This window comes from Ascaphus truei, chromosome 14, assembly GCF_040206685.1.
Source record: "Ascaphus truei isolate aAscTru1 chromosome 14, aAscTru1.hap1, whole genome shotgun sequence".
NCBI classification, from domain to species: domain Eukaryota; kingdom Metazoa; phylum Chordata; class Amphibia; order Anura; family Ascaphidae; genus Ascaphus; species Ascaphus truei.
In genome coordinates, this window is record NC_134496.1 from 28,725,648 (window position 1) to 28,740,929 (window position 15,282).

The window sequence follows — 15,282 nt, forward strand, 5'->3', positions numbered from 1 at the left end:
CACAGTCGATCAAATAAGAGGTTAGTCCAGGGTTACAGCATGTCCATAGAAAAAATACTGTATTAAATAGACATCAACATGGTGCAGGAAGATAAAAAATGGGGACCTCTTACGCGTTTCACGCCTTAGACGGCTCTGACGAAGCGCCGTCTAAGGCGTGAAACGAGTAAGAGGACCCCATTTTTTATCTTCCTGCACCATGTTGTTGTCTATTTAATAAAGTATTTTTTCTATGGACATGCTGTAACCCTGGACTAACCTCTTATTTGATCGGCTGTGCTCCGCCTGCATACCCTGCTGGGATTCTTCACTTGTTCACATCGCGTGATGCACGCCAACGGAGACAGAATGGGTGACCAGATGTGAGTACATTTCCATTTAGATTTATGCTGTGGTTATTGCTGAGTTGCTACATCACAAGATTTTATTTTGTGTGGAGACATAGTCACAATAGGAGAAGTATTAGTGGGATTTTGATAGTATTTCCCATCTACACCACCTACCAGGGCTCATACATGTGTCTCATTGCATGATTATACCTGCGTTCATCAGCACTCACTAATCTCTGGTCACCCATATCATGAACTTTCTTCAATCAAGCATATTCATTTAGTACACAAGCTATCAATGATCTGACTTTTTTGAGCACTGTATATTACAGAACTTTGTTCTATATATACTGTATGCCTCTACTTCGTGAATAAGGCCACCGAGTGTTGGGAATGCATAAGCAAGTTCTGATGACATTGCTACTATCACTGGTGATGATTCTATGTTGCCAACTGGTTTAGTTTCCCAGACCAGTAAGAAAAATGTAACTATCTCCAGCAAAGAGGCTGGTAGGGAGTAAAAATCACGCGCACATAACCCCCACCCCCAACATTTTACAGTTATTAAAATTCTATAGCAAGTGCAGCAATAATCTGAACTTCCACCTAAGAGTGAATGTACCTTACAAATAACTATAAGTGAATTCCAAATTTGATACAGCTAGTTGACACCGGTTTTAACCCCTTCATTGCCACATGGCCAGCTGTGTCTTGTGTCTGCCTCTGGCAAGGATGGGGTAAAGATATCCGCCAGGAATTAGCTGCAGCCGAACCATTATTCCGCATCTATGTACAGTACAAATGCTTATGTGAATAGCTGCAGCCTAATACCAAAAAGCATACATAACGAGGAATTGTCACGTCTCATAACTTATTTTTTAACCCTTTTACAAAGGAACAATACATCTTAAAGATGACTGAACGCATACCGATTATACAAAAATAAAGGTACCATTTTTGTTTGTTCTGCTTTCTCGGAGTAAGAGAGGTTGTTTAAAAAAAAAAATTATGATATTCAAAGTACAAATGTCTTTACGGTAACAGAAGCGCCCTTCGTAGAAACAGTCAAAAATTCCATTTACTGTTGTGTTTTCCAGATCATACGAGATGGTTGTCTATGTTCTTGTAGAGTAGTGTTCATCTGTTCTGGCTTGGCAAAAATGTGATCTAATCGCTAGAAAATACTCAATATAAAGATATTTTACAGGACATCAAAAAAAAAAAAATTTTGAATGTAGACTAGTTATAGCATCCTAAGGCACTGTGCGGAGATAGGGGTCACATTTATACAGAGGAGGGTTTGTGGAGTCTGTCACGTTCTTGCTGTGTTATTCCAGGGGAGCAGCAGGTTCCAAGTCTCAGACATAAGCTCCAAGCGCTGCGTGGAATTCAGTCAGGCACTGTACCAACTGCTGGAACTTAGGTCTCTCTTCTGGGTCCAGAGCCCAGCAGCACGCCATGACAGCAAACCTGGGGGAGAACAAACACCAGGCATGTCAGAGGTGCGGTTACAGTTGGGGATGCATTAATATGAAACATTCCTAAACCAGAAAAAATTAACTTTTCTCCCAAACGATAATGACAAAATGAAACACATTCAGGTTATATTTTTTTCTTCTTTTCTGGTTAAACAAGGTTTCCGTGAGTTAGTGTGCGCTGATTCAGTAGTCAGGCTCCTTGAGAAAGCGCACACACTTGCATGAAACGCGTGGGAGGACTACCCTGACATTTTTAACCACTCACCTATGCTTCAATAAAGCCTTTTCTATTTTCCATACCTGGGTACCCTGTTTTTTCATATGGTTTCTGTTTGAGGACTGCCCGGACATTGTTTGAGTGCCCTGAATCTCTCCAACTCTGCTGTCTTTAGCCAAGCTCCAAGACTCATTATGAAAAAGCCGGCACTGCAGCTACATAACCACCGCAACATAATTTCTTTGCATCAGATGGTATTTTCACAAGGTAAGATATGTTTAATGTTGTATTACAGAGAGGTCTAGTGATCCTAGAGAAGTGTAGGTTTGCTATAGGTTATACCGCCTCTCAAAAGAATCTGCATTGCATGTCCTGCAGAAAAATGGATGAAACTATCTGAGGGATATTTATAATGAACATATGTCCACAGGAATTAACACAGGTAAACAGTACTTAAAACCCCTCCACTGTCCTATCTTAGGTGGTAACACACTGCTGCATTTCTCCAACATCAATCAAAGCACTTACAGTTCATCGGGGCAGTTGATTGGCTGAGCTATTCTGTAACCATCTTTTAGGTATGCAGCCATCTCAAAGGGGTCGATATCAACGTAAGGAGTTTGCCCCAATGTCATCAGCTCCCACAGTGTCACTCCAAATGCCCACTGAAAGAGTCGAGAGAAAACCGCATGATGCATCATGGCGAGTGACATACGTTTATATCTGTTCATGCTTCGTCACTCCTGCTACAAGCATTAAACTATGAGAAACACTGCACTACACAAACTGTATACAACAAATTGTAAGATGCATCACACCCACAGTGCATTTACAATATAAGCATCATTAAAACGTAGCAGACAAAAAATCATGTAAAAACAAACAACGTGCTTAATCTGTGTATTATATGTAAAATGTATGTTATGAACATGGCTTTTATTGTTAAACCGAATAGCTAATTATTTGACCCAAGTAATGCTTTTGATTTTCACATTGCGCCCAATGACTTCCAACAGTAATAGTTGCATCAGTCCCATCGGTTAGAACGCCATCAGCTCAATGCCTCATGGATAAAACCATGAACAAATGAAAAACATGAGGATAGTTAGTGACATACAGAGACCTGCGTAATGGTTCGATATGAAGAATTTACTTCACTGCTGCAAAGAACTTGAAGCAAAACTGCTTAAAAAGTGGCACTAATCCACTGGTTACAACTCAGAATCAGTCTCATGCTGAAGTCTAAGGCTAAGGCCCCGCTCCCAGAGTCAGCGCACCCGCACTGCTGACAGGCGGTGCGCTGAGATACACAGACCGCGATATGCGGTCTGTAGGGAGCGGGAGCCGGAGCGGGAGGTGGGCGGGTGGTGGGCGGTTTGACAGGGACCCGCTACTCCCCCCCCCCCCCACGGACTCGGGCTGGAGCTGGAAAGTAAGTTTAAACACACACACGCAGGCACTCATTCATACACACACACACACACACACACGCGCACACACGCACACACGCACACACACACAGACAGAGGCAGGCACTCACGCACTCGGGCACACACATACACACACAGACAGGCACGCACGCACTCAGGCACACACACAGAGAAAGGCACTCACCTGCTTTCACTCCACACTCCTCCCCGCTCCCCGAAGCCTCTCCTCCTCCCGAAGCCTCCCCTCCCCATTGGCTCACAGCCACACACGTCACGCGTCGAAGCTAGGAAACACCATTCTGTGGTGTCTCCAGCGGCTGACGCGCGACAGCGTGTAGTCAGCTGTGCAGCCAGTGGGGACCGGGACCAGCTCGCGAGGATTCCCCTGCTGGTGGGGAACTCGCTACATTGCCGCCCGCGCCAACGAGCGCAGCGGGACCGAGGCCTTAGGCCTCGTCCATAGTGAAGGCGTGCACGCGCGACCGTTCGTGTGGAGTCACGCTCGCCTGCAGCAGGAGAGATTTCTGTCCTGCAGGCAGAGGCGACGGGGAAGCTTGTCGAGGGGAGGGGCAGTGACGTCACCGAGCTGGTTCGCCCTCATTGGACGAACCGATCAGATGACCCGGTTGCCGCGCAGCAAATTCAAGCAAGGTTGTCGCGCGCAACACTGGTCGTCCCGTCGCGCACTATACACATGGCATGCACATTGCCGTCCTAGTGTTTGTTTTCGGCACGAGCAACGTTGCTTGTGCCATCTCCTGCACTATAGATGCAGCCTTAGAGATTAAAGATGTGGTCCACTTCAAAAAAAAAAAAAGGACTGGCCCTTAAGTGCGTGTGGAGCCATAACATGGAGAATTCCACAGTGATCTTGCCCAATTACAGAGCATCCCAATTTCAAAAGTCCGGGTGTTATTCCGTCAGCCAAAGCTGCTCTTATTTTGTGCTGGGCATGGGAACAAACCTCTCGAAAGTCTCCTTCAATGGAAGGAAGTGCATGATTTCATAACTGTGAAAAACACAACTTTTTTGGAATGTTCTGTGCGTTGGGGATGTCGTGTCCTGTGAGGGAGCTCTGTTCAGGGATCAGGAGCTGATAAGCAGAGGCGGAGTGGTTTCCAGGTACAGTATATCACATGACGTGCATCAGATTGCAGAAACAAAGCAAACAAAGCAACCCTCGACATACAAACCCAGTCAGAAAATGCGTGGCGAGAAGGTGCCAAAGGTAAAAGGTACACCGCCCGATTCAGGGTGAATACCAAGAGTAGAGCAATATGCCAAAGCTATGGTCGAAGTGTGATGATATAAGGGCGTATGTAGTGTGGGACTGAAATACAGCTACGTTTTCGTTTTAAAATCCCACTTTCCCCCCTTTTCTTTAAAACTGATTATCCATCACAGTATTGGTAGAGCATGACATTTTCATTTTAAGAAATGTCAACGGACATCATCCCATTGCTTAAAATGGTCAAAATCATACAGTACAGTTATTTGAGGCACAAACCCACTGGTAACAACTCATCATCATAATTCCTTGGCAGACAAACATGTCTTTATACACAGAAGATTCATTTCATGTTTGCTAGCTTACTTGAACTGGACCTCATCGTAAGATAACTCCTGTGTTTATACAAGAGTTCTGCTAGAAGAGCTATTAAACAGTGAGAGATAGAAGTAGCTTGATGACCGAATTCAAGCAGTTTACATAACGTCCTAATTCAGCGAGAATTTTGTCGATACCCTATTGATGCAGGTTGTAATATTTAATGGACCAACAGAAGATTGCTTTTGACAAACATGACAACTAGAAACTCTATACCATAATGCTGCTCTTGTTCTATTGATTGATTATCTGGTGAACCCCTATGCTGCCAGAGTGGCAGGCGTCGGTCAGCAATGTGTTGCTTGCCTCTCTGACAGCGAAGGAGTTAAACTAAAGAAGGTCGGCAAACCCTTTTGGAACATAAAGACAGGGCAAACATGGGATGACATTTCCTCATAAAATAAGAGACTGGAAGGCTGCCAGGACCTTGATTAATGGAGATTAATAGGTCATATGTATTTACAGGACCTTCCCAGTCGACAGGCAACAGGCAACACAAGGACTTAAATGTGCTCAAGGTTTGATAATAAAATATGTAGTGTGCAATGTTAGCAGCCATTCTAGTGCTGGAAAACCGTACTTCGGTGCGATATCCTTTTCTGGTAGCCATATTGGCCCTGAAGAACTGATTCATTATACTTTTAATTAAGCAATAAGAAAGCTCTTGGAAGAACTCCATAGAAATTGGAGACCTGCGAGGTTGGGAAAGCTCTGTATATTGTAACATAGTTACATAGTAGACAAGGTTGAAAAAAAAGACATATACGCCTATCAAGTGTAACCTATGCTAAATTTAGATGACAGATAATTTATCCTATATCCGTACTTACAGTATATTGATCCAGAGGAAGGCAAACAAAAAACCCCACTGAAACATCTAATGATGTCTCATGAGGAAAAAAATAAATTCCTTCCGAACTCCAAGTATTGGCAATCAGATTACTCCCGAGATTAACATCCTTCCCATATTTACTTATTTGGCATATCCCTGTATATCTTTTCCTTTCTAAAAAGATGCCCAACCTTTTTTTGTTGATATTTATTGTTTCTGCCTTCACAGTCTCCATGGGTAATGAATGCCACATTTTAATTGCCCTTACTGTAAAGAACCCTTTCCTTTGTTGCTGGTGAAATCTTTTTTCCACAACCTCAAGGGATGATATTATCCCATACTAAACCTTCAGGTAGCGTCACCACTATTGGCTTACAGGTCTGCATTTCCCAGGTTGTGATCTAGCTCCCTTTTTAAATATAGGCACCTAATCTGCTTTACACCAATCTTGTGGTACTGAGCCTGTGGAAATGGAGTCCTTGAATATTAAATGTAATGGTTTGGGTCTTTGGTGGGGCGCATGCGCGACGACGGACTGCATGGACGTGTGAGCAGATAGCTCCGTTCGCAGCCGACACTATATAAATAAATAAAGCACTTAAACTTAAACGAGCACCGCCAAAGTTACCTCCCCAGAAAGCAGCTAATCACAGGATGTCGAAAGGGACGAGATCTAAGCGCCCTTCCACGGTATTAACAGACTACTTTGCGAAGGGAGACCCGGCGCGCGCCAAAGGCCACGAGGGACCCACGCAAAGCGGAATGGAGTCGGAGGATGAGGAAGAAAACGATAGGGGTAATCAAGTTATGAGACGGCGTGACATGAAGGAGTTCTGCCTGGATATAAAAAAATGCCTCCAAACTGAAGTAGCCACCCTAAGGGCGGACATTGGCAGCATAGGCATATGCACAGACTCACTGGAGAAGAAGCTTGACTCCACTTTCAAGGCTCTCCACAAAACTGACAGGCAATTAGCCCAGGTAAAAGACACTGTGCGAGACCTCACGGATAAACAAGAAGACTCTGAAAATCGTGAGCGCCGAAACAATGTCAGGATAAGAGGGGTATCGGAAGAAGAGCTAGACCCTGAGGATTTTTTGGGAAGATGGCTGACGCAGCTAATGCCAGACAAAGCCGAACAAGAGATCCACCTGGAACGGTGCCACAGGGCCTTACGATCCCGGCCACAGCAAGGGGACCCCCAAAGGGACATAATCGCACGATTCCATTACTTTAAAATTAAAGAATCCTTCTGCCAGATGACACGTAATAACCCCACATTCGAAGGCCACAAAATCCAAGTCTTCCAGGACATTTCCCCCACTACCCTGATGAAAAGAAAGCAGCTCACCCCCATCACGAAAATTCTCAGAGATGAAGGAGTTAAATACCGGTGGATATACCCGTTCGGCCTCCTGGTTACCAGAAACGGGGCATCCAACACGATAAGATGCCTGGAGGAGGGGGGAGGCTTCCTCACAAAACTGGGCCTGCACAATAAAATCCCAGAGGAAATGGCAGGTGGTGGAGCAGCGCCCGACCCCGCGTGGCGCGAGGCGGGTAAAGCAGACAAGCACAGGCAACCCCGCAGCCCCCGTTGAAGGGAGACTAAAAGGGACACACCACAAGTTTAAAGTTAAAGTTACCCTTACCCTCACCCGGTTCGACCACCCGTTGTGGTCCCCGACGCTGTTACCTCACAAACTGAAACCCCAAAGGAGACTCGATGCGCCCAGCTGGAGTCCAAATTCACCCATGCATACCTGAAAGCCTGGCAGCGGACCACGGAGACTGGCGGCCATCTTGGAGCGGCTCCAGCGATAGACTGGCAGCGAGGTGGAGCCAGGTGACGTCGGAGGGGAGGAACCACCACATCACGCGAGAAGTCCCGACGAGCGGGACGGGGACCCCTCCAAGATGGCGACGAGCGGAAACGGAAGGGGCGGAGCCTAAGGATCGTCGCGGAGGTGCCACTGGACAACGCAAGCACCGGAGAAGCTGCATGCTGTCGCGGACAGAGGGGGAGGTCAAGGGAAAGGCAGAAAAAGGCGGAGGGGGGGAGGGAATAGGATCAAATGAGGAAGGGGGGGGAGAAGGCCAAACGGAGGAAGGGGGGGGGAGAAGGACGGGATGTGGAAGGGGGGGGGGAAGGGTCAAAGAGAGAGGGTGGGGGAGGAACGTAGAGAGGCATAGGCGAACCAGGAGAAGTAAGTGTACAGGGGTAGAAGGTGGGAGACACCGTATAAGCTGGAAAGAGGAGAGTCAAGCTGGGGAAGTTACAAGAAGGGGATGATATAAGGCAGGAGAAAAGGGGCGATGAACTACAATGAACTACAACTCAGGTCTGGGTCCGTTAGGACGGGGATAGCATAGGCAGGAGAAGGGGGGGGGAAGGGGGACCTCTGACTGGAAAAGCCTTAGGCAGGAAAGGACTAGGGAAAGCAACGCAAGGCACCAGCGGCCAGCAACTCCAGCAGCAGGATGTAAGAAGGCTGAGGCACACAGGGACCCAAGGGGTTAAGGGAGGGAGAGGAAATGTTCAGCTCATTCTAGAAGTATAAGGGGTAGGGTATAACGGGGAGGCATTGCTATTAAGAGCTATTAGCACACAGGTTAAGTTGGTGCTTTAGAGGTTCACAAGTTTAACAATAAGATTCACTCTGACTATTTTTGACGAAGATAATGAATTGTCGGCTGGGACGGAAGTCCCGTAGTCACCATGTGTTTACACTCTCGGGCTAGGGCAGCTGCCCTAGACCCCGAGGAAGACTTAGGGAAGAGGTGGAACATGGTAGCCCTGATGAGGAGACAGGAGACAGAGGGTGCTCTCCAGAGTTCCACCATCCTAAAGGCAAGGGGGCGGATGTGGTCTCATGCCACTGATACCTCTCCCACCCGTTTTTTTGTGTTTCTTATGTTTTTTTCCCCCTTTGTGTCCCTTGTCCCCTTTGTTTCGGCCCCACCCCACATTGTCTCCTGCACAGGTGGTTTCCCGCTGAAGTTGAGCGACACACTATGCACTGCAGAGGAACAGAGGCTCCCCAAAATAGGCCTGATTCACCAGGTTGCAACACTACAGATGAGAGGTAAGTTCACACTACCACGATGCCCCTAACCTTTATTTCACACAATGCTAAAGGGCTAAACTGCCCCCGCAAACGTAAGATAGCACTCACTGACTACAAAAGAAAGAAGGCAGACTTCGTATTACTCCAAGAAACACACTTTAGCACCACCAGCTTCCCCAAATATTTTGATAAACAATTTAAACAGGTGTATTTATCCTCTGCCCCAGAAAAAAAACGGGGAGTGGCAATATTGATCCATAACAGAGTGGGGCTGGTGGTGGATAAGGTGAAGACAGATCAAGAGGGCAAGTTTCTGCTGATTACAGGGTCCATAAACGCACAGCCAATAACGGTTGTCACAATTTACGCCCCAAGTGGACACGATCCAGACTTTTTCACAAAAACGTTTGATACTATAAGAAAATACAGTAAAGGCGCTATAATCATAGGCGGGGATTTCAACACAGAGTTAAACGCATCACTGGACAGATCAGGCCCCCCCAGACAAAGAGCAACGCCACGACCCCTAGCCCTGGAACAAGGTTTAAAAGATCTACAGTTGTTAGATGTCTGGAGAGAGATGCACCCACTAGACAGAAATTACACCTTTTATTCCCACCCCCATGACTCATTTAGCAGAATCGACTACTTCTTTGTCTCTAGTAGACTGGTCCCCGTGATCGCTCATACTGGGATCCATGATATTTCATGGTCAGATCATGCACCCATTGAGCTACGGTGCGCACAGATAGGGCTGGAAAGGCCAGGAGCAAATTGGAAACTAAACGAATCCCTCCTAAAGATCCCTGATTTGGAGAGAAAGATCGGAGAGGCGATCAAATATTTCTTTAAAGAAAATAAAAGTAGTGTTCGCTCCCACATAACCCTCTGGGAGGCACACAAAGCAACACTGAGGGGGGTTTTGATCAGCCTCGCGGCCAAAAAGAAAAGGGAAAGCAACGCAAAAATTATTAAAGAACAGGCAGATTTAAAGCAGCTATGGGAACAACACATGCGCTCCCCCCCAAATGTGGCCACTCTCCAACAAATCAAAGATACCCAGATTAAACTGAACCTACTCCTCACCTCCCAGGCTGAGAAATCGTTAAGTTGGTCAAAGAGAAGATTTTTCGAGAAAGCAAACAAACCAGATACCTTGCTGGCTAACATGATTAACTCTAAAACAAATAACTATAACATTCAAACCCTGCGCCGGGAATCAGGAGGTGTCACGGCCAATCCCAAACAGATAGTAGGGGAATTTAAATCCTTCTACGAAAAATTGTACGACGGGGAAAAGGTATCCCGATCTGCCAGTACGACCGAGGCCCTACGGGATTACCTGAGGAACTCGAATCTACCTGGCTTGAGCGAGTCGGATAGAGAGGTAATAGGAAGTGATTTTACAACCGAGGAATTATCAGAGGTTATTAAAAACCTAAAACCCTCTAAAGCCCCGGGTCCTGACGGATATTAAAATCTTTACTACAAGAAATTCAGGAAACAATTAACCCCATACCTTCTCCGTATGTTTAATCAAGTGTTAAGCGGTACCCCCTTTCCCGGCCAGATGCTCCAAGCGTCCATCTCGGTAATACACAAGAAAGGGAAAGACCCTCAAGACTGTAAAAGCTACAGACCAATATCCCTGATTAATTCGGACATTAAAATTTATGCTAAATTACTGGCCAACAGATTAAGTCTTATCCTACCCAGACTGGTGCACCCAGATCAAGTCGGGTTTATACAGGGTCGACAAGCATCAGATAACACCCGACGAATCATTGACCTGATAGAAATAGCCAACTCCAAATCCATACCAATTATGGCGCTCAGTCTGGATGCGGAAAAAGCGTTTGATAGGATAGACTGGCCATACCTGGAGGCCACGCTTGGAGCATTTGGCATGGGCGACAAATTGATAAAAGCTATATTCGCTCTCTATTCAGCCCCGTCAGCTAGGGTTACCCACCAGGGATTTGCCTCAGACCCCTTCCAAATTAAGAGCGGAACGAGACAGGGATGCCCGCTCTCTCCCCTCCTCTTTGCGATGTGTATGGAGCCATTAGCGGCCCAGATACGAGACAGCAAAGACATCACGGGTATTGACATCGGAAGCCAGTCGCATAAAGTGGCACTATATGCGGATGATGTATTCCTGACAATATCTAAACCCCTTACCTCTCTACCAAACCTGTTCGATCTGCTCGGACGATTCAACAGGGTCTCCGGGTTCAAAATAAATCAGAGCAAATCCGACGCCCTAAATATAAATCTCCCCAAGCATATGGAAAAATTAATCGCCATAAATTTTAATTTTAATTGGCAACAACATCAAATTAAATACCTAGGAATCAACGTCACCAAGGCGTATAGCACAATATACCAAGCAAATTATCCCAGACTGATGCAGACTGTGAGAGAGGACATTAAGAGGTGGGCCAAATATAAAATTTCATGGATTGGTAAAATCCATTGCGTTAAAATAAACTTGCTTCCGCGCCTTCTATATCTCTATCAAACCCTATCCGGTGCCTGTAGGATTGAAGGATACTCTCTCGCTCCAATCTGAGATAGATAAATTTATCTGGGGAGGAAAGAAGGCGAGGGTGGGCAAACAAATCATGCGCTAACAAACCGGGGCAGGTGGGCTCGCGGTACCTTGTTTGTTGTCCTATTACAAGGCGGCTCAATTATGTCAAATAGTGCAGTGGCATTCTAACCCAGACTCCAAAAGATGGGTCGCGCTAGAAAGAGAAGTTTGCTCCCCAGTGGAACTGGAGCATCTGATTTGGTACCCCAAAAAGGTGCGAGTAGGCGCCAAATTGCCGCTATCCTCAATGACCAACTCACTCTCGGTATGGGAGGGCACTAGGCTTAAATGTACATTGACCCATAGGGTGTCGGGCATGACGCCATTGTGGGACAACCCACTTTTTGCTCCGGGCCAGTCCAGCACAGAATTCACTATCTGGAAACAAAAAAACATTAAGAGATTGGTAGATCTGGAAGGGAGACGAGGCATTCAAACATTTGATCTACTTAAATCTAATCAAAATATCCCCAATGCCGAGCTCTTTAGATACCTCCAGATCAGTGCATTGTATCAAAATGTCCAGCCGCATACCCCCATGACAAATTTTGAAAAGCTCTGTCGATCGGGACATCCACGGCGGGACTCACATCGCAGATGTACAAAGAGGTGACCGGTTCTAGCGCGACTGTGACGAACAAAACGGGATATATGACTAGCTGGGAGAAAGACTTAGGAGAGGAGCTGGAGATGGAGGAATAGACAAAGATTGTGACAGCGACATCCAAAAGCTCCATGTGCACGACCTTAAGGGAGAACGCATATAAGGTTATGATGCGCTGGTACCACACTCCCACAAAACTAGCTAAATTTCTGCCCAGTTACTCCCCATTGTGTCCTAGACAATGTGGACAGCAGGCAGATCTGTTACACATGCTGTGGTCTTGCCCCAAGATCGTCCCAGTCTGGGACTCAATTAAAGACTGGTTGAATAAGATTACAGGTAAACCCGTACGATTTGACCCATGGCTGTTCCTTCTGAACAGGCCAGATGAAGGGTTTACCAGAGGAGAGAACAAACTAATAGCTCACTTTGCTATGGCGGTTAGGGGAGAGATCGCAGCACGCTGGAAACAGAATGAAATTCCATCAATTACTAAAATTCGGAACCGAATTTGGTCAGTTTGCCAGATGGAGAAGTTGACAAGTTTGGTCAACGACACTGGTACAAATTTCCTAAAAGTCTGGCTACCATGGTTAGCCCAAACAGACATCCCGGGGGTGGAGAGGACCACAATATAGCACTGATAGAGGAAAATGCGTTCTCCCTTGAACGCGCACCCAGGAGAGTTGAACAGGGCATAACATATCAGCTCACATTACGCCCCCAGAAAATACCTAGAGAACAGCAGACAGGGACCGGAAGGTGAATCAGGACCAATATAAGGGGAGCACACTGACTCCCCGGACGCAGAGAGCCAGCTGGAGCACGACAGAGGCGGAGCCACAGTAGGAGAAACCCATACATCCCCATCCCCATACCCCCCCTCCCTTCTTTTCTTTTCCCCCCTATTCCGGGGACTATACGTACGTCTGTTTGTCTGCCCGGTTTGTCTGTAAATGTAAGTCCTCACACATATTGGGGTTACATACGTTGCATGCCGATCTTGTATTATGTTATCAACTGTATGTACATGATATATGAACAAAATAAAAATTTAAGTTGAAAAAAAAAAAATGTAATGGTTTGGCCATTACTAAACTTAACTCCTTAAGAACTCTTGGATGTATGCCATCGGGGCCAGGTGCCTTATTTACTTCAATTTTATCAAGCCGCCTATGAACTTCTTTATCAGTTAACCAATTGTTCGTTAATATAGAGGATGTGGCTTGCTCCTGCGGCACTACTATTGCAATTGATTCTTCCCTGGTAAATCTCCAATTATCACCAATAATTTTCCTGCCCATCTCACACTGAAAGAGTCCTATATTTTCTTTTCAAAATTTTCTGTTATTAAGGTACTTAAAGAACTTTTTAGGGTTGATCTTACTTTATATTGCAATTCTTTTCTCATCCTTTTTTGCTAATTTGATTGCAACGTTTGCAATTTTTGTTACATTTCCTTATAATCCCTCCTACTGTCTCTGTACGTTCTCCCTACCTACCAATTAGATTGTAAGCTCCTCGGAGCAGGGACTCCTTCCTTAATGTTACTTTTACAGTATGTCTGAAGCACTTACTCCCATGATCTGTTATTTATATTATTTGTTATTTATATGATATGTATTACTACTGTGAAGCGCTATGTACATTTATGGCGCTATATAAATAAAGACATACAATACAATACAATACAATTCGGATATGATGCCTCTGTCCCTTCTGCCTAAGAATCTAAACGCCTGCCTCTTCTTGTCCATTTCCTCCCCTACCTGTTTATTTAGCCTGTTTATTTGGTTTAGACTTGTTTCTTTTATACTTATTACCCAACGGTATACACTGATAAGTGTGCTTTTCTAACAATATTTTAAAGACTGCCCATTTATCTTCCACATCTTTCCCTGCAAAAACATCATCCCAATTTATTCCTTGCAGTTTAGTCCTCATTGTATTAAAATCTGCCTTTTTAAAGTTTGAAGTCTTTGTTGAACCCAAGTGATATGGTTCTTAATAATATACTTTAAATGAGACCATGTTATGGTCACTGTTAGCCAAATGTTCCAGGACTTGAATATTTGTTATTATTTTTACATTATTTGATATTACCAAATCCAGTACTGCCCTTCTCCTGGTTGGTTCTTCAATAATTTGTGTCGTGTAATTGTCTTTAAGCACCCCACAAACTTGTCCCTTTTGCTGTAATGCTAATCTTATTGCCCCAGTCTATGGATAATTAAAATCACCCATAAAGCAAACATGACCTAGTTTTGATGCCTTCTCCATTTGCCAAAGTATTTTGGCTTTCTCCATCTGTGAATTCACTACTGAAGAACTGGTATGTTGCTATCACAATCAGCAACTAATCCGATATTCTTAAATTACTATCACAATACATTTTTACTCTTGCCCTCGAAGATGGACTATTTTATGGCAATAACGTTATACACCTGTGCGGTACAAACAAAATAAAGCAAGGCAGCATCTTTCAGAGTAACAACATGTAAGAAAACAGTGTGTAGAACAGACTTATAGCAGAGGTGATGTGGAAAAATTAAAGGACTTTTATAAGGCTTAGACAGGGAAACTCTGAGCCCCCTAAACAATATACGGTGAAGCCGCTTCCTTGTGCTGGAGAAGAGATCATCTCTATTCAAACTAAAAAGTCTAAAATGTTATTCAGCACAGGGAAGCTGATTGACAGCATATTGAAACAGACTCAAGTGCTTAAGATGTACAATACAAATCTAGTATCAAACGATGGTGGGGATTCACCCAGCACTGATGCAGGATATTGCTTTCAAGTCAATGTCAGTTAACGCAGGATGGAAATTCAGTGACCACATCTGTGCTTAGTGCATCCCGTAGCGTCAAGACAGAGTAGAAAAACGGCCAGATTATATAAACCCAAACGGTTCTCATCTGATGTCTATCTTTAGGTTTCTATAACTTGGCATGTACACGTAAGTCAAAGGTCTGGTTTTAGTTTCCTCTTCCACTATTTTCTTTAACTTTTGTGTCTATTAACAGAAGCCTGTGCCCTTAGGTGGTGCACGCCATATGCATGCGCATTCTTGGTGTTAAAAATCCAATATGGAAGTTCTTGTGTTGAATAATCTTGTTACAAAGG

The 15,282-nt window shown here is 44.9% G+C and overlaps 1 protein-coding gene across 2 annotated transcripts in view; it reads right to left on the reverse strand.

Moving 5' to 3' along the window:
* Positions 1 to 1,183: 1,183 nt before the first annotated feature.
* Positions 1,184 to 15,282, reverse strand: part of RYK (receptor like tyrosine kinase) — a 115,851-nt gene continuing 101,752 nt past the window's right edge. For both annotated transcript variants that reach the window (XM_075570273.1, XM_075570272.1), the window contains exons 14-15: positions 2,553 to 2,689; positions 1,184 to 1,799 (exon numbers count right to left, since the gene is read on the reverse strand). In XM_075570273.1, the coding sequence (XP_075426388.1) occupies positions 1,688 to 1,799; positions 2,553 to 2,689 (249 nt within the window). In that variant the 3' untranslated portion in view covers positions 1,184 to 1,687. The remainder of the gene's footprint in view (positions 1,800 to 2,552; positions 2,690 to 15,282) is intronic.